This window comes from Eubalaena glacialis, chromosome 9 (assembly GCF_028564815.1).
Source record: "Eubalaena glacialis isolate mEubGla1 chromosome 9, mEubGla1.1.hap2.+ XY, whole genome shotgun sequence".
Lineage (NCBI taxonomy): Eukaryota > Metazoa > Chordata > Mammalia > Artiodactyla > Balaenidae > Eubalaena > Eubalaena glacialis.
Genome location: NC_083724.1, coordinates 122,560,105 through 122,579,771, shown reverse-complemented (window position 1 = coordinate 122,579,771; position 19,667 = coordinate 122,560,105). Strand labels below are relative to the sequence as shown.

General features: G+C 41.9%; 1 protein-coding gene across 7 annotated transcripts in view; it reads left to right on the top strand.

Annotated features, from left to right (window-relative positions):
• CLCN3 (chloride voltage-gated channel 3) overlaps positions 1 to 19,667 on the top strand; it is a 92,199-nt gene that overhangs the window by 54,012 nt on the left and 18,520 nt on the right. For all 7 annotated transcript variants that reach the window (XR_009702110.1, XR_009702111.1, XM_061200786.1 and 4 more), the window contains 8 exons: positions 3,201 to 3,300; positions 4,603 to 4,790; positions 5,792 to 5,914; positions 7,073 to 7,279; positions 9,692 to 9,772; positions 10,696 to 11,241; positions 13,499 to 13,685; positions 16,210 to 16,608. Coding sequence is in view for 5 of the 7 variants with exons in the window: in XM_061200786.1 (XP_061056769.1) it covers positions 3,201 to 3,300; positions 4,603 to 4,790; positions 5,792 to 5,914; positions 7,073 to 7,279; positions 9,692 to 9,772; positions 10,696 to 11,241; positions 13,499 to 13,685; positions 16,210 to 16,608 (1,831 nt within the window). In the remaining 2 variants the exon portion in view is untranslated. The remainder of the gene's footprint in view (positions 1 to 3,200; positions 3,301 to 4,602; positions 4,791 to 5,791; positions 5,915 to 7,072; positions 7,280 to 9,691; positions 9,773 to 10,695; positions 11,242 to 13,498; positions 13,686 to 16,209; positions 16,609 to 19,667) is intronic.

The window sequence follows — 19,667 nt, the reverse complement described above, 5'->3', positions numbered from 1 at the left end:
CCTTGAAGACCCCTGAGAAAAGGTCTCAGGGACACACAGGGTGTCTGGGCCACACTATGAGAACCACTGTTTTGTTTTTTTTTTAATTTATTTTTTAATTTTTATTTTTGGCTGTGCTGGGTCTCTGTTGCTGCGCGCAGGCTTTCTCTAGTTGCGGTGAACGGGGGCTACTCTTCGTTGAGGTGCGCGGGCTTCTCATTGCGGTGGCTTCTCGTTGCGGAGCACGGGCTCTAGGTTCTCAGGCTTGAGTAGTTGTGGCACATGGGCTCAGTAGTTGTGGCTCACAGGCTCTAGAGCGCAGGCTCAGTAGTTGTGGCTCACGGGCTTACTTGCTCCGCGGCATGTGGGATCTTCCCTGGCCGGGGCTCGAACCCGTGTCGCCTGCATTGGCAGGTGGATTCTTAACTACTGCTCCAGCAGGGAAGCCCCCGAGAACCACTGTTTTAATCCAGTGTGCCTAAATCACACACACTATAAATTCCGTACCTTGTGTGATTGTTAGGTAAACACAGTTGTACTTGGAAGTATATTACTTTACAGAGTCACTGACATATTCAGGGAGGGCTTAAATGTGTTCTCAAGTGAGGGGTAAGAAAGGGTCCATAGATACCGTGTTTATAAAATTTTAGGGAAAACTGAAACTAAAACCACAGCACACATCCCTTTTTTTCTCTGGTTATGGAAGTAGTCCATGGTCCTTGAAAACATTTCAAATAATATAACAATAAGTGAAGTAGTCAGTGAGTGTCCTAGTTACTCACATCAATCATCTCTTTCTAAGTAAGTCAAATATCATTTTCAGTGCTTTAATATATGCTTATTTATATAAGCATAAAACTCTGTTAAAGCTGGGAAGTTCTACATGTAGATGTTCTTACTGTTGTTCTTAAAGCATCAAATTAAAAAAAAAGAAAACTTTCTATATCAGTGCGTATAGCTATCTAATTCCTTTTTCCCCTAAACTTTTTATTATCCTTGTAGCCCTCCTACCCCAGATTATTTTGAAGCAAATTCAGCATTATATCATTTCAAATATTTATGTCAGTATTTCGCAGGATGGTAGCAATCTAATTCTCATTCCGTTTTTATTTATTAGCTTGACTTTTTCTATAAAGAGAACCTTCCCACACCAATTATCTGGATTCCCTCAAGTTCGGATTGTACAGAGAAGGGAGGAAGTTTGACACCTCATGGCTCCCTAGCATCCTCAGAGTTGACCAGTGAGGTTTTGGTTTGCTTGTTTGGTAGCTGTTTCTGTATCTTCATGGGTCTAAACATATTTGATGTGTTTTAATCATCACAATTTTTCTCCTTATTGATGCCCATGTTATTCCATTTCTGACCAGTGGCAGCTTATTTAGGTTGGTGCCTGAGTCCTTTGGCCTGTGCTTAGTAGACTTTGATGTATTCTGGGAAGACAAGATAATCCTGGCTCATGTTACATGTTTCCTGCACTGAACCTGGACCTCTCCAAGGAGCTCTGGTTCCTTTGAAGGAAAATGGTACACAGGCAGCCTGAGTGCTGGAGGCTCTCACTGCTTGCAGGCTGGCCATTGTTTCTAGCCTCTGAAGTTTAGAGGAACCTTCTAATTTAAATTAAATGCTGGAGGGCTTTCATTTGACTTCTGGTCCTTAAACCTATATCTCCTTTCAGCCAAGCCCGGAATCTCAGTGTCACATGCACTGATTCTCCTCACGACACACACTCGGCAGATGTGTTATTTCAGAATAATGCTACCAACACTCTCGCCAGCAATATGCTTACTGAAGACTTTTAGTGTTTTCTTTTTTTACGATACTTTTTGTCCTTAGTGTTTATCCCAGTAGGGTTATACATACAAATTACTTTCTTTTATAGTCCCTGTGCCTCCCAACTTAGTGCCTTCCTCCTCTTACAGGTAATGATTCACACTTTCAGTGTTATGTTTTGTCCCTTTATTTTTTAAAATACAAGCATATATATTTATTTACTTAGGATGCTACCATTTAACTAAGAAAAATAAGTAAATAAATAGCATCCTATACACACTTATACCTTGCTTTTCTCCCCCGAACGATACTGCATTTATTTCATTCTTTTTTAATGGCTACAGAGTTTTTCATGACATAGATGTACTGCAATTTATTTAACCAGTACTATATTGGTGAACATTTAGATGATTTTCAAATTTTTACTTAATGTTATATCTCATTAAACATTACAGTTATTCTTACTTAGAGGAAGGAGCAACATGAGGTTTATTGTTTTTGAAAGGAATGACCTACCTTCAATTCTAAAGAATGGTTAATATCTGTGATTGGTTGCTTATAATACAGAAGGAATAAAATTGCCGCATTCAATTTAGAACTTACTGAGTCTTTTGAATGGAGCCTTGTGGCTTGAAATAGAGCAAATGTTTGAAATAGGCCAGATCATTGAATTCCAGCTGTAGCCCTCCCGTGGGATGAAGGAGCACTGAAGTCCTGGCCCGAGAATGTGGCTTTGTAAAGCAGCTGTGGTAGAAGGACAGAAGAGGTTTGGGCAAGTTAGGGATCGTTTCTTAGGAAGAGAGGAGAGACTTGCCCTCTTGTGTCTTAGAGTGAGATCTAGAAATCAAATCTATTGCCGTCCTGCGAATCTCACCTCCTGCTCTGTATTTGTAGAGGACGTTTCTGCCTTACACAGTGATGGGACCCTTCCCCTGGGATTGAAGCGCTCCATTCCCGCATATTACAGGCCTACACATTTTGGCAGCCCCTTTATTCACATGACTGCTTTGTACTACATTTATGGGCATAGTACTGTTATTCACTGACCTTGCCTTTTAAAGACTATTATATTCCACTTAACTGCTAGAAGCAGAGAATGAGCAGGGAATGACAGACATTTCAAGCTATAAGGTCTTATTTCTGTTAGTATAAAAGATGTATACCAGCTAAGATTGATTCAGTTTAAAACAATCTATGTCAGACTTTATGTGGTTTGTGGACCCCTTTGCTCTCATCCTGTGGTTCTTGTTAAAAATACAGATTTCTGGGTAAATGCTTGTCATCTGGGTCACAGGTGTCTGACCTCGTGATTCTGCCCCAAACTCACTTATCCCATTATTTAGTTCAGAAAGTACTGTTCCATGTATAGTAACTGAGAAAATTGTTAGATTCTAGAATTGTGGCTTCTGTTCGTAGTTTGAAAAATGAAACATAAACATTTCTAATTTCAGATCAACAGCAAAAAGAAAGAATCAGCATGGGAAATGACAAAAAGTTTGTATGATGCGTGGTCAGGATGGCTAGTAGTAACACTAACAGGATTGGCATCAGGTAAAGAAAATTTTTAATGTAACCCTTTTTTGGTTAACAGGATAATAAATAGTTCTCCGCTCCTTCTTGCAATTTTTTTTCAGGTACTTTTCGATTTTTAGAAGCATTTGTTTCGTTTCTTTCCTTCAAAAAAATCTTCTTAAATATAAGACTAGGAGGCAGGAGGCTCAGAGATCTAGGCTTGGCTTTGTCACCTTACGTGTCTATCCAATTTGGCTGATCTTTCTCGCTCTGTTTCTTTATCTGTAAAATACATGGTTTGGACCAGATGATCAGTGAAGTATATTTTAATGTTAGCATCACAGTAAATAGCTAATATTTATTGAGTGCTTCCTGTGTGTCATACACTGTTCCAAAAGCTTTATGTGTGTGTAAACCTCATGGCAATCCTATGGTCTGAGTCTTAACAGACGAGGGGACTAAGCACAGAGAGCTTAAGCAACTTGACTGAGGTCATGTAGCTAGAGAGTCGGCAGGCCACGGTCAGAGCCCACACTTAAGCTCCGTGTGGGCTGCACCATGCCCAGAGGCCCTCTGGGTGAGACTTTAATAGCAGTTGAAGATGTGAAAACAAACACGAAGGGCTGTTTTACTGACTTTCAGCTTCCACTGTGGAAGATTATGTCCCGAAGAACATGAGGGAAAGTTAAAATTTGTGTAGAGAGTAGAGGCATCTGATACCCCTTATTGGCTGGCCACTGTTTATGTGACCCATTGATCTTTTTATATGAGAAGGACCTAGATTTTGACCATAAATTTGTGTATTCTCTGTATTCTGTCAGTAAGATGATCTTGGTATATTTGATTTTCTGTTAAAAGAAAAAAAAAAAACCCGATAGTCTGTCACAGTAATTCATTAATGCCATGAGTTTCACTAATTCTAACGGATATTCCATTTTAATGAGCTTGAGATCCTTTGTAAATCTATGGATTAGGTTTCAGATTAAAACACACTAGTAAAAACTATGACTTTCACAACCTGAGATGAGCCCCTCTGCCAGGTGGTTGTCTTTGGAAGATTCCGACACATTTTAAAAATCACAGTGAATTTTAATGATGTAAGTAGTTTTAATTTCAAGCGAAGAATAACAATTTTATTTTAAAGAATAGCTATTTACACTTTTTAAAAAGTAACAGAAACTTATTTCTAATACGATTTGAAATCTTAAATTTGTGTAGTATTCCCTTTATGACCCTTTATTTGTAGGGAGTCCCCAGCTTTCCTTGACCCTTTTAACCTGATAGTTCTGGTCTCCCCAGAAATGGACTGCCTGTTTTCACCACCTCCAACATTTTTTCCAGGGGCATTGGCTGGTTTAATAGACATCGCCGCCGACTGGATGACTGACCTCAAGGAGGGCATCTGCCTTAGCGCACTGTGGTACAACCACGAACAGTGTTGCTGGGGGTCTAATGAAACCACATTTGAGGAGAGGGATAAATGTCCACAGTGGAAAACATGGGCGGAATTAATCATAGGGCAAGCGGAGGTGAGTCTTGCTTTGTCTCAAAGTGAATTAATAATTGATACCGTGAAATGAGTCTCCAATTCATTTAATTATAGAATTAATCACGTTAGATGACTGCAACTGCATTAAAGGAAAATAAAGAAAGAAATGTAATAGGATAGAATGGAAAATATGAGAATACGTTGCCATGAGTAAAATGTAGGTACTGTTTCAAGAGGCTGTTCTATTAACTGCATAGCCACATACAAATCTGCTGGGTTATGACGTAAAATGTGTTTCTTATTGTAGAAAAGAAGTGCAGTAGGAGCTGTGTAACCACAAAGTGCCTATTAACATGATACATCACAATTGTTTGGGAAGTATGAATTATCAAAAATTGTAGTGAAAATAAGCCTTCTAACTGGAGATATCTTGCAGAAATGCCTAGATTTTTCTTTGTGGCATGACAGTTTTTAAATGAGTATTTTACTATTGTTGATGTTCTATAAAGAACATTTTAGAAGTTAGAATATTATATTTTATATATATTTATATATATATATATATATATATGGTTACATGGTAAGATATGGATATGTTTTTAAAATTTTGTTGTAGCTGAATTTTAGCACTAAAAAGACTATATCTGCTGGTGAGATGGGCAGTATGCTGTTTCTCACTTAATCTTCAGGAGAATCGCAGCAAAATGAAATCTGAGTGTGAAGGTAGTTTTGTCTTCACCAGCTGTTTACAAAAAGTGGTTTGTGGGTTGGCGGAGATTGAAGTGCAGCTGAGATTCTTGGCAACAAGACTTTGAGGATCAGGAAGAAGCTAGGAAAAATATTAAATAGATTGTCTCCTTGGTATGTATACAAATATGTTTCTAGATTCTACTTAAATATTTTGTTCATGTAAAGCTTTTATTATTGTGGCAGTAAACCAGTAGCCTTCGACAAGTTTTACCCAAGCTGCTTAGGTGGCAAGCACTTGAATTAGTGGTGCCCGTAAATTAAGTTCATGCTATTGAACGATTTGTTTTTTAGGGTCCTGGTTCATACATCATGAACTACATAATGTACATCTTCTGGGCCTTGAGTTTCGCCTTTCTTGCCGTTTCCCTGGTGAAGGTGTTTGCTCCATATGCCTGTGGCTCTGGGATTCCAGAGGTAAGCCATGCAGTGTTTAGTGTCATTAACATTTTGCAGTTGTGATACTTATCTTTTTGCCTGTAGGGGGGAAAAGTAGTGGTTTTTCTGGGGAAGTGGTTTGTTTGTAATATGAAAAAGAAAATTTTTAAAATGTCAGCTGATAGTAGACATCATTGAAAGAAATTCTTCCCCATATTCATTTCATTGTTTTTTGTGGAGGTTGATTTTTTTTCCTCACCACTAATTTCGCACATGACTAAACAAATGTCAGCACTCAGCTAAACACCAAGAACCTGGAAAATATCTTGCAGCCTAAAGTTCTTTGGTGATTTAGTTGATGTTTTGCTCATATGAACCGGATTTGATTACGTTCATTTTCTTTTTATAACTATCTTTTAATTAGATAAGTTAATAACCCTTGAATTTGGCAGATAACATTTATAACCCTTTTGTACTTTAAAATAAATATTTGATCATAGTGGGTCCATAGTACAAACTTTTGGGTTTTATTTTTTATCAACAATGACTTAAAGAAGAATATACTTAGGATTGAACATGATGTGAACTTATTTCTTTTCCCTTTTTATTTTTCTGTCTTAAATAAGTTACTAGCTTTTTCTAGTGCATTGCTTTTAAAAACAATTTTAGTGATTTTAAAGCTGTATTAATTAAGAATATCTTTAATAAGGAGCAATACTGTGTAGTATTTAGCAGTTGTCACTCATCCTTCTTAATATATAGGAAAATATTACACATTATTACAGTACTCTGAGAAGGCACAGTATCTTTAAAGGCAAAATATCTTCATTTCTGACACAGAATGTCTGAAATGTATCTAACTGTATTATATGTCTGTAACAGAAATATCCCAATTTACCATTTGCTGGTTATGTAATTATACCCCTTGCATTGAAGTCTGTAGCCCCTTAACATGGCCTGGTATATTAGTTTTGTTCATGAGATAGGGTTGCCTTCTATCCTTGCTGGGGAAGAGAATTAGAATACGTTACAGATTTATTATATAGAGCATAATAGTTCAAGCTTTCAAAAAGTGAATTGTGAATCTTTCCATTGTCCACCAAAGTTTGCAGGGTGAGTAAAACAAGAGAGTAATCTATTAGTTAAGGTCTCATGTTTCTTAAAGGAAATTAAGCTGCCTTGATCTTTCCTTTATAGATTAAAACTATCTTGAGTGGATTCATCATCAGAGGCTACTTGGGAAAATGGACTTTAATGATTAAAACCATCACATTAGTACTGGCTGTGGCATCAGGTTTGAGTTTAGGAAAAGAAGGGCCCTTGGTACACGTTGCCTGTTGCTGTGGAAATATCTTTTCCTACCTCTTTCCGAAGTACAGCACAAATGAAGCTAAGAAAAGAGAGGTAAGCGTCTTCTGTTGTTTGACAGATGAACATCTGTTACATAGACTTAATCAGTGAAGAATTTCCTAGTGTAAAGATCTCATTGGATAAATTCTGTATTCAGATTACAATTTTAATGTGTTCTGAATGATCTCCAGTATGTGTCTGGAGTCCAACCCCAGTGCGGCTCACTCCTGTATTTCAGGGAGGTTTAGATGGCCTGGTGTCCGTTGGTTTCAGCTGAATTTCACAAAGGTTTGCATTTGTTTTTGCTTTGCCTGACACCTCGCCTCCTCTGAAGTGTTTCCCAAATGTAACATTGTTTTTACTCCTGTTTCTCCGGATCAGTGTTTCTCCTGGGGTGGGCCAGCTCACCAGCTATTTTCCTCTGGAGGAGGTGTCTGATGCCCAGTGAGAGAGGTGTGTCATCTCAGAGAGCTCTCTGGCACCTTAGGGAAGCTCGAAGGGTCTTTAACCTCCTGAGGTTACATCAGAGATTCACTTTAAGGGGATACAGGACTTCCTCTTGCCTGAGATCTTCCAGGAGACCTTTAAACTTGATATATCATAGAGTTCCCCTGATGTTTCTAGGTTGCTGTGGTTATTTTCTAGAAGAAAAGTGGGCTCCTGGGACCTTCTTATTAGCTCTAGACTTTGGGAGCCCAGTCCCTTCCTGTTTCCCCAGTCTCAACTGCATTTGTCTACCCAGTGCAGTTCCTTTACTGGCTATTGTACCTTGACATTTGTGGGGTAAGATTTTAATTTTTTTTTTTAATTAATTAATTTATTTATTTATTATTTTTGTCTGTGTTGGGTCTTCGTTTCTGTGTGAGGGCTTTCCCCAGTTGCGGCGAGCGGGGGCCACTCTTCATCGCGGTGCACGGGACTCTCACTATCGCGGCCTCTCTTGCTGCGGAGCACAGGCTCCAGACGCGCAGGCTCAGCAGTTGTGGCTCACGGGCCTAGCTGCCCCGCGGCGTGTGGGATCTTCCCAGACCAGGGCGCGAACCCGTGTGCCCTGCATTGGCAGGCAGATTCTCAACCACTGCACCACCAGGGAAGCCCTTAATTTTTATTTATTCATTATAAGTACAAAAATTAATTTATTAGAAAATATTATAGAAATTAAATTCACCCAGATTTTAATGTGCACACTGTGAAGATTAGTAATGTTTATGACATTAACTTGATTCTGACACCTTGGCGCGTAAATGACTAGAGTTCACACGTTAGTTGAAAGCATTTAGGCTTCGTATTTTGGCCTTCTTCCCTTGACCACTTCCTTGACGTGTTTAAATTAAGTGATTCTTAGATGTTTATGAAACAGACAAAAACAGCTGTGACTTTTAGGTATGTGGGTGCTAGCTTGATTGTAAAATTCTATTATGATAAACGTAGAGTCAGAGAATTCAGTTAAGTCTGTTGTCTGCAATCCTGTTGGTGGAAAAAAACAAAACGGTAAGTTAGATTTGCTCTCCCTCCTCCCCCAAATAAGCAGTCTGCCTTCTAAAGCCAGGTACGATTTAATTAAAACAAGTATTTGTTCATTTTTAATTTACCAACTACTGACTGTGGAGCCTGACTATGGAGTTCGTGCTCTTAACACTTAGAACTTAATTTTTATTATTTCAGATTTCTCTTTCAGAGATGTCAGAACTCACCATTTGAGGAACTGCTTTGGTAGCCTCAGATATTTACTGGAGTAAAGTAGTGAAAGGAATAAAGACTTAGGAAAGTACTTGATTACCAGTAGGTGCCCAGTGACTTGATATGTGTGTTTGGCTTCGCCCTGGTGGGAGGTGGGCAGCGTTCACTGGCCGCCTGGGGGCGGGAGGGAGGCCCGCGCGTGCTGTTTCTTCCTTGCTGTGGCCTGTGGTGCGCGTGCGCCCTCGGGCGGCCGTGGTTTGCACCTTCAGCCGAGGCTCCCCTGGGGGCAGGAGCGGTCTCTTCAGAGGACTTAGGGAACGGAACCTGTAGGGAGCGCTATAGGTTTTAAGTTCCCTGGACATTTCACTAGGACGTGGGCGGGAGTAATTATTAATGATGCAGCAGTGAGCTCCAAAATCTGAAGAAATAATATCCTGTTTAAAAACAAACAAACAGCTCTCTCTGCTGGTCTCTCCACTGGCGTCCTCAAACACACATCTCGAAGGTTGTCTGTGGTCATTGCCTTTTCTTTACATCCTGCTTATTACATTGGTATATCTCGCACAAATGTTTTTTGACTGAATATTGAATATAAGAGTGACCTTTCAATTAAAGCAGAAGAGAAGAAAATCTTTTTAGAAGAAATATTTGCCTTTGCTTGGAGAGAGGGAGACATGTGAGTTAAATTCAGAAGGGCATTTCGAAAATTTGAGTAACATGAAGAATTTGTGTTTGGTATATTTGAGTTTATAAGAACATGTGAAATAACCTGCATCCTCTTTGTAGGTGCTATCAGCTGCCTCGGCTGCAGGTGTTTCTGTAGCTTTTGGTGCACCGATCGGAGGAGTTCTTTTCAGCCTGGAAGAGGTAGGTTAAAAACAACAACAACCAGTAATTAAAATTATGTATAATTACCATTACACATGTATTTTGGCACACTTTTCAGTTTTATAGCTAGTGTAATAGATACAGACTTTGCTTTTAAGTTTTCAAATTTATTTTCATAGTTATTTTTCACTCTTTCTTACATTAAAAAGTCATGAAAAGTAATATATATGTTCTTTATTGAGAAAAGTCTTTTTAAAATATTATTCATGTATAAAATGTTAGTGATTATTTAAAATTTAACTTTGTTGAACATAAGAGTAAGCTCAAATAGAAAATATTGGAAACAATCCTTATTGGCTAAATTATAGCCTTGTTTTTATTTAAAGATTTTTAATCAGTTTCTAAGTCTTTTTAAGTTTTTCTTGTGTGATTATTTCTATGGCAGTTATTGATGTTTAAGGAAATAATTCTGGTCGCTTCAGTGGAATATTTTGTTTTTGTGTTCTCACTGGTGCTTAAGAGTTTTTACACATTTACACAAAAATGTGACTTAGAAATGTTTAAAATTTACTTTTCTCCCCCAGTTGTTTATGTTCTTCTTTTTGCTTTAATATATAAGAGGGAAATTAAATACTTCTTTATGAACTAACAGGAGTTGGTGGTGGTACATTTATTCTTAACTACCATGATTGAATTGGCATGAAGCTCATGTTAAAAATAACAATGCTATGTATTTTAAATAATTATTAGACATTTATAATCAGTTGATACTGTGAATTAGTAATGATGTGATAGCCAAAGTTACTAAATAGTTGTATTTTTCTTACCACGGTAAAATCCATTATATGTAAATTCTAGCTGCAGCAAAATTTAGAGTGTTGATATTTACCGTTCAAGTTATAACATATCAGAACTATCTTATAAAATTATAGCATTAATTTTTCTTTTCCTTTTTTTTTTAGGTTAGCTATTATTTTCCTCTAAAAACTTTATGGAGATCATTTTTTGCTGCTTTAGTGGCTGCATTTGTTTTGAGATCCATCAATCCATTTGGTAATAGCCGTCTGGTCCTTTTTTATGTGGAGTATCATACACCGTGGTACCTTTTTGAACTGTTTCCTTTTATTCTCCTCGGGGTATTTGGAGGGCTGTGGGGAGCCTTTTTCATTAGGGCAAATATTGCCTGGTGTCGCCGACGCAAATCCACCAAGTTTGGAAAGTATCCTGTTCTCGAGGTCATCATTGTTGCAGCCATCACTGCTGTGGCAGCCTTCCCTAATCCCTACACGAGGCTCAACACCAGCGAACTGATTAAAGAGCTTTTCACAGACTGCGGCCCCCTGGAATCCTCTTCTCTCTGTGACTACAGAAATGACATGAACGCCAGTAAAATCGTTGATGATATTCCTGATCGTCCAGCAGGCCTTGGAGTATATTCAGCTATATGGCAGTTATGCTTGGCACTCATATTTAAAATCATAATGACAGTGTTCACTTTTGGTATCAAGGTAGGTGCTCCTGTGAGGTGATATGTAAGTAGTCTTGGCATGTTCAGAACTTGTATATGGAATGAGAAATGAAAGTTTTATCTAAAGATGGTTGCTTGATAAATGTAGGCTGAAAAAGTTATCTTTTGGGTTCAGTTCTTAGTAATGAAAAGAAGAATTTTTTAGGATATATTGTTGAGCGTGGTATTTCTTGCTGGGTTAACAACTTACCCCAAACCCAGCAGCTTAAGAGAACCGCTTACTGTGCTCTTGATGTTGGGTCAGTAGGATGGGAAGGTCTCAGCTGGGCATATTGTGTTCGTGGTCAGTTCCACGGTTGTCATCAAGACACGGCTCGGCTGGTCATTTCAAAGCCATTCGTGTGTCAGGCATCTCAGAGCCATTCGTGTGTCAGGCACCTGGGCTGAGCAGGTTCAGACAGCTGGGGGGGACCATCTGGGCCCCTGCACTGCCTGTCTGTCTCTGGTTTTTCCCTCGTGGTGGCCTCAGGGTGGGTAGATTCCTCACATGGTGGCAGTTCAGGGTCCCCAGAGCATGGTTCCAAGAGGACCGTTTCTAACCTAGCCAAGGATGTCCTGCAGCACGCCTCCTGTTGAGTTCTGTGTCTCTGTGCGGTCACAGAGGCCCCAGGTTCAGGGAGGGGACACACACTCTGCCTCAGAGTGGGAAGGGGTGTCAGAGAATTCATCATTATGTTTTAAAACCACTTTTAGTAGCTTCCTGTTGCTGCTGTGACAAATTACCCCCAAATCACATACATTTATTACAGTTCTGGACATCAGAAATCTAAATTGGATCTCCCTGGGCTAAAGTGAAGATGCAAACAGGGATTTACAGAGGTTCTGGGGGAGAGTCTGTCTTCTTGCCTTTTCCAGCCTCCACGTGCCTTGGTTCCTGGCCCCCTTCCTTCATCCTCAGAGCCATGGCTGGTCAAGTCTTTGCTTTATCTCAGCATTCTGACACGAGCTCTTCTAAAGCCGCCTTTCACATTTAAAAAGCCTTTGTGATTACTTCAGACCCACCCATATCATCGGGTAATCTCCTGTTTTCAGGTCAGCTGATTAAACAACCTGAATCCCCCCTGCGTGCAGCGGACCAATTCCCAGGAATTAGGATGTGGGTGTGTGTGGGGAGCCCTTGCTCTGCCTCCTGTATCACTGTGGGATGTTGGCTGGAGAGGGCCCTGTGGGCTCAGAGCTCAGTCACTAGGCCTGGGAGTACCAGGCCTTTCCACCAGGGGTTTCAGGCAGCTAGGCCTTGTGCCCTGGGACATTGCTTCTTTTGAATTTATGAAAGTGAGAATAACATTCATCAGTTAGTGATTTGCCAGAGATGTAATTCTTACGATCGTCAGTGATGTGTGTGGAAATCAGATGTCTGTCCTTCGGACCCTCGTTCTTTAAAGGCCGGCGCCTGTGGCTGACGCAGCTGCTACCATTCACCGGTGACACAGCACCGTGAGCCATGGGGAGGACAGCTGCAGCTCAGCAGATTGCAGCAGCAGCAGCCTTGGAACCACCGTCTCTCTCTTCTGTTGGGCTCTGCCTTAGTCCGCTGGGCATGTGGGTTAAGTGATAGAAAAGCCGTGATTAAGTGATAGAAAAGCCGTGAAGTTTCCCCTTTTTTCATAGAGAACCAAGTTAGAAGAGCCACTACAGCCCCCACTTCTGCAGGGAGTCTGTTCTGTAAATCCAGCTTTCTCCCACGGAAGCCAGAGGCAGCGGGCAGGCCGCCAAGGCCCACGTTGCCCTCCACTCTGGCTGAGGGCCTACCTGGTGGGAGAGTGAAACGTCTGTTTTGATCCCTTCTGTGTGCATATTCTTTTCATGACCTGACACAGTTGTCAACACGTATTGCTCTGTGCTGGGCTCGTTTCGTGCCTGGCAGGTTGGAGCTGTTGGTCTTTTAATATTGGTTAAATAGTTGGTCTGCACCGTTCCTGGTTTCCTCACTAAATTGAATCAAGAAAACTGTGCGCCTTTTAATCATTTCATGTATGTGTGTATGTAAGGGACCGGCATGAAGAGACCCCTGAGCTAACGGAGAAATAACCCTTGGGTCACCTTCTCTTTGGGCTGGGGAGTATGGGTTGTTACTTTGTAACTGAGCTGGTGGGATTGTTGCCCTTACAGTTAGAACAAGGGTTTGCTGTAGTTCCCTTTGCGCCGGGATTTCGTGCTGTGCCTCAAGGCTTAGACCGTCTGTCTGGAGCAGGCGCGCAGAGGAGGTGCCTCACCGAGCGCTTGCCCCGTTGCAGGTCCCGTCGGGCTTGTTCATCCCCAGCATGGCCATCGGCGCGATCGCTGGCCGCATCGTGGGCATCGCAGTGGAGCAGCTGGCCTACTATCACCACGACTGGTTCATCTTCAAGGAGTGGTGTGAGGTCGGGGCCGACTGCATCACCCCCGGCCTTTACGCCATGGTCGGCGCGGCCGCCTGCTTAGGTAACGGGGCCCTGCGCATGCGCGCGTGTGTCTGTGGCTGAGAGAGGAGCGGGGTGGGGGAGGAGGGCACGGCGAGGCATGTGGCCTATGCAGGACTGGTTTTCATCTCGCCAGTCCCTGCACACTTGTGAATGCAACACCGTAGGAGCAGTTAACATCTTTTTAATATCGCATGATGCTGTAGGGCAGAAAACATCTCAGTACAACAGAGCCTTGATTTGAATCCTGGCCAAGGAGGTGTTTGTTTTTTCGTTGTCGGGGTGCGTGGCTTACCTGCAGCCCCTCTAGCGTGGTTCCTGGGTTAGCACTCAGCAGAGCTTCGGGGTACCTTTACTCCGCCTCTGCAAAGGTTCCCCGTCAGCCTTAGTAAAAGGTTCTTTACCAGGCTGCCTCCATTTAAGATGCATTTACAGCCGAAGGAAAAAACTAGTGCTTTAAGGCAAAGAAAAGCAAAATGTCTGCATTACATTCTTAAGAGTCTATTTCTTGTCCTCTTGGACATGAAAAATCATTATTTTATATTTAAAATGTCAACTAAACTTTGGTTATAATATTTAACTATAATTGGTATTTTGACTCAGTTTTGTTCAGTGAGCCCGAATTGTGTAGTTATTGATCTTCCAAAGTGTAATATTACATGAAAGTGTTGGGAGGAATCGTTTTCTGCAGAGCAGCAAGTAGGCATCCACTTTGTGGTGAGCGCCGCCGCGCGGGGTGCGGTGAGCGGTACAGAAAGCAGCGTGAGCGTGGGCCCTCCCCTCGCGAGACGCGGCTGGGGGGATGCGGCCAGCGCTGGTTAAACGGAGGAGCACGGCGCGAGGCGATGGGCTCCAGCGCAGGAGCGCAGTCAGGGGCCCTGCGGGGGATCCAGAGGGAGGGTGGCGGCAGGGGCTCTGGAAGAGGAGCAGGGCTTGAAGGGGCTGCCTTTGTTGAAGAGGAGAGTGACGTGCAGACAGCGGGGTCGGGACGGGTGAATGCGGCACGCGTGGGGCTTTGGAGAACCTGGCGGTGTTGAAGTAGAGAGTGTGTTTTGGGCACTTTGGGAAAGAAAGGTGGATTGGTGAGAAGGAGGCAGTGACATGTCAGGATGAATTTCTATTTGGAACTGGTCAGATCCGTGGCAGGGTTGTGGCTTTGCCATTTTTAGTGTGATGATTTTGGGAAAATTCCTTTACTGCTTGATTTTTATCTTTATTGTCTTTAAAATGGAAATAGTTACTTATTTCCTACAGTTGTTTTTGAGGATTATGTAAAATGAAAAGCATATAAAGCTGTTAGCACAGTGCCTGGTAAAATATGTGCTTGGTTAAAAAAACAAAAGCCTTTGTAAACCTCCTAGGGTATCCCAGGCATAGTGTAGATACCTAATATATAGTAGGTTCTTTCTCCCTTCTATTTTTAGGTTAAAAAACAAAAAGGAAGAGCTTTAGCTTCACACAGTATCAACAGACAAGCCCTGGTAGGTTTTTGAGCAAAGGAGCAACATGGCAAAAGTAGCACTTAGGGAAGATTAACCTGGGGACATGGCTTATAAAGTGGATGGAAGGTAATGGGGCCCGCAGTCAGGGAGGTTAGATGAAACAGTATTCAAATTCAGGAGCCGAGACTTGAGGGTCTGACTAGGTGGATAATAGTGAGAATACTGAGAAAGGGGCCCCTAGAGAGATGTTTGCAGAGCACATCAGCTAGGACTAGGTGAGAGTCTAGACGTTGGGATAGAGTAAAGGGATGAACCAGGAGTGGCCACTAGGTTGTCAAGAGGGATGTGTTGTCTGGTCCTGGAGTTGGGGGCCGGGATGGGAGCTCTCTGGGGAAGAAGAGGGGTTTGGCTTTGAGTGTGTGGTGGTTTCTGTGACAGTGGGTCCCCCAGAGTCTTCACAGTTGGAAATGAGACCAGCGTAGCCAGAAGATAAGGTGTGGGTAGCCAGAGACACGGGACAGACACAGCGTGGGTGGAGGGGCCTGGGTCAGGGAGGCCTCAGCAGAGAGCAGGGTTCACAGTGGTGATCTGGTAGATAACCTGGAATAGTTCAGGTGAGTTTTCTAAGTGGGGGCATTACACTGTTACCAGAAACCGCAAGGCGTCAGAGTGTTTTATTCATTTTGAAGAGATTTAGAGGAGAGAAATGTATTAATTTAATATTCTACCCACGAGTTTAATTTGTAAATTGGTAGTAAACAAGTTAGCTATGCTGTGCTTCACCAAGTTCTTTAAGAACTAATTGTAAGCTTTTATAGCAGTGAAATTATGTCTTTGTGATAGCAGTAAACCAAAATGGCAAACTGTATTAGTCGGTCAGCTGTGATTTTTTTATCTGAAGTAAACCAGTTTTAAAATGTTATTTTAATAGTCTTCTGTGTTATAAACAAAGAAGATGGTTTCTCTAGATCTTATTAAAATAGCGATGATCCTTTTCACTAAGTTCTGTTTATAATTTGTGTCCACCTGCCTAGTGCGGAAATTCTACCACCGTGGATTGATGAGGACCCTGCCCTTCCTGACCTGTGGTCTTATTTTTTTCAGGTGGTGTGACAAGAATGACTGTGTCCCTGGTGGTCATTGTTTTTGAGCTCACTGGAGGCTTGGAGTATATTGTTCCCCTGATGGCTGCAGTAATGACCAGTAAATGGGTTGGAGATGCCTTTGGGAGGGAAGGCATTTATGAAGCTCACATCCGGCTAAATGGATACCCTTTCTTGGATGCAAAAGAAGAATTCACTCATACCACCCTGGCTGCCGATGTCATGAGACCTCGGAGGAGTGACCCTCCGCTGGCCGTCCTGACCCAGGACAACATGACCGTGGATGACATAGAAAACATGATTAACGAGACCAGCTACAACGGCTTTCCTGTCATAATGTCCAAAGAGTCTCAGAGATTAGTGGGATTTGCCCTCAGAAGAGACCTGACAATTGCAATAGGTACCCTTTTAAAGAACTACACACACATATATGTCTATCTATGGCTCTGTCTATTGGTATCTAGATACCTAGGTGGACGAATATAAATATAGAATAGATTTCTGAACGAAAGGAAAGCTATAAAATTTAATTGGTTGGGTTCATGGGGACAAGTGGTGTATTTTATGTCTCATAATATCTTAGGTTCTTTAGGAAAGGAATTTACCCTTCCGTGGGATGTTTTCCAGCTAAATACTGTTTTATCTTCTGATTTGGCATTCTTATCAGGGACTGGAGTCAGCCTCTTTCTTTTCTCACTCAGATAAGTCTTGTTAAGTTGACAGTATTCATAATAGCATGTAATATAAGGCCTTAGTAACTGCCAAGGCATACAGCTAAATACCTTCTTGTAGTTAATAAAGTTGGCTTATTTGAATGGAAGTTATTGAAAATTCCATCATCTTTGGTCTGTCTCATGTCAGATCCATAGGGTTTTGCTTTTTCAAATTTGGGATGTAGATTTACAGTATTATAATATATAGTTTAAAGCAGCGGTCCTCAACCTTTTTGGCACCAGGGACTAGTTTCATGGAAGACAGTTTTTCCACGGACGGGGTGGGTGGGTAGGGATGGGGGATGGCTCAGGCGGTAATGCGAGGGATGGGGAGCCCGCAGATGAAGCTTCATTCGCTCGCCCACCCGCCCGCCCGTCGCTCACCTTCTGCTGTGTGGCCTGGTTCCTAACAGGCCGTGGACCGGTACTGGCCCGGGATTGGGGACCCCTGGTTTAAAGCGAAAAAAATTATAGAGATTTTATTTTTGGTTAAATGCCAGGTTGAAAAAGTATATAAAGCATTAACCATCCTATGTTATTTCTTGGATAGAAATTAAACTTCTTCTGAGGAGGAAGCCAGTTTTGTTCCTCCAAAAGGTATTTATCCCCTTTCCTTGTAGTCCTGCAGTATTGATGAGGAGCCCAGTAAGGCTTCAGTCCTTTTCTACACAATCTGACTCCTCTTCCCAAACCCCCAGAGGTAATAGAGCAGCGGTCCTCAACCTTTTTGGCACCAGGGACCGGTTTTGTGGAAGACAGTTCTTCCACGGACGGGGCAGGGGGATGGCTCAGGCGGTAATGCGAGCGATGGGGAGCAATGGGCAGCGGCCGATGAAGCTTTGCTCGCTCGCCCGCCGCTCACCTCCTGCCACGTGGCTTGGTTGCTAACAGGCCGTGCACCGGTACCGGTCCGTGGCCCAGGGGTTGGGGACCCCTGTGATAGAGGGTATTTTCGTCCAGCCATTGCTTTGATACTCCTGGTGTTCAGTAGAGGACTCGGAGCTGAAAATGTAGAGCATTCAGCCTCTCCCCAAAAGTCATTCCTGTGAGCCCGTCACCTCCCTCCAACTTACCTCTGTGGCCAAAGGGTTGTAAAATATTTCAGTTCCTGAGCCATTTGAAGAGGGAAGGCTAGATGGTGTGGATGGGCAGCACTTCTCAAAGCAAACTGGAAGCTCTCAGTTTACAAGAGCTATTCAAGCAAAAAGAAGAAAGAAAAGAAAAGAGCCTATGCAGAATATCCAGTTCAGCTAAGGAAAAGGCTGCAGCTTTGGGAGACTTGCTCAAAGCCTAGCATTCCCTTGAGCTGATAGACTGGTAGTTGTCCGAGTGGGCGGAGTGTGTGTGTGACGTGGCCGTGTTCAAGTGTTTCAGCCTCTGAGCCGTCACCACGGCCGACCTACAGTCGGAGAAGAGTTTCGCTGTTCACATTTTGTTCTTTACGTTGTAATAGTAAGCGAAAAAGAAAAGGGTCAGAATTTTGGAATTTATGTAGGAATTTAAAGGAAAAAAAGCCCAGGTTTTTAAAAGATAAAGTGGTAAAGTTAAGAATTATTTTTATTCCCATTGATTCTGTGAACATATTTTTAAAAGTTGATTTTATTACTGTCTTGAGAAATAGAACATTGGGATAGCAGATATTGTCAGTTTAAGCGAATATGGGTACTTTAGATGTGTGAAATAGCAACTCATGTCATCAGAAGGGTTAGTCGCAGCATGATTTTTTTTTAACACACCTTAAATATTTGACAACATATGTTTTGGTGAAGTTTTAGTTTTTGAATGGGAAAAATAGACCTGCACACTAGAGTTTTGTATATAATATGTAGTTTATAGATATTTATATAAAATAGTTTATCAAAGGACCAAAAGGAATGCTTGAATAAATTGTGAACTATATACTATGGGGGTGGAAAACTCAAGATTTTAAAAGAGCAGCTTTCTCCAAATTTATTTATAAACTCGGCATTAAATTTTATGTTATATCGTTAAAAATTTTTTTTTTTAATTTAATTTTATTTTTGGCTGCATTGGGTCTCTGTTGCTGCGTGCTGGCTTTCTCTAGTTGTGGCGAGCGGGGGGCTACTCTTGGTTGCGGTGCGCGGGCTTCTCATTGCAGTGGCTTCTCTTGTTGCGGAGCACGGACTCTAGGGCGTGCGGGCTTCAGTAGTTGTGGCTCACGGGCTCTAGGGCGTGTGGGCTCAGTAGTTGTGGCATGCGGGCTCAGTAGTTGTGGCTCGTGAGCTCTAGAGTGCAGGCTCAGTAGTTGTGGCGCACAGGCTTAGTTGCTCCGCGGCATGTGGAATCTTCCCGGACCAGGGCTCGAACCCGTGTCCCCTGCATTGGCAGGCGGGTTCTTAACCACTGTGCCACCAGGGAAGTCCCTTTTTTTAGTTTGTATGTAGATAGTACATTCACATAGTTCAAATTCGAGAAGATTAAAAGTTTATAGTGATGAATTGCCATACAGAGAGAGAAAAAAAAGGTATATAGTGAAAAATCTCTCACCCATGACCTCGTAATCACCAGTTTACCTCCGTAGGCAGCTGTCTCCTTGGCTTCTTACGTTTTCTGTAGGTATCATTCTCTGCTTGTGTAAGTAAGTATATACGTTTTCTCCTTTTTTTAAAACAAGTCGTAACATGCTACCCAATACATGCTGTTCTGTGTCTTGTTTTTTTCACTAAACAATGTTTTCTTGGACATCTTTCCAAATCATTTTATTTTTAACAGCTACACAGTACTC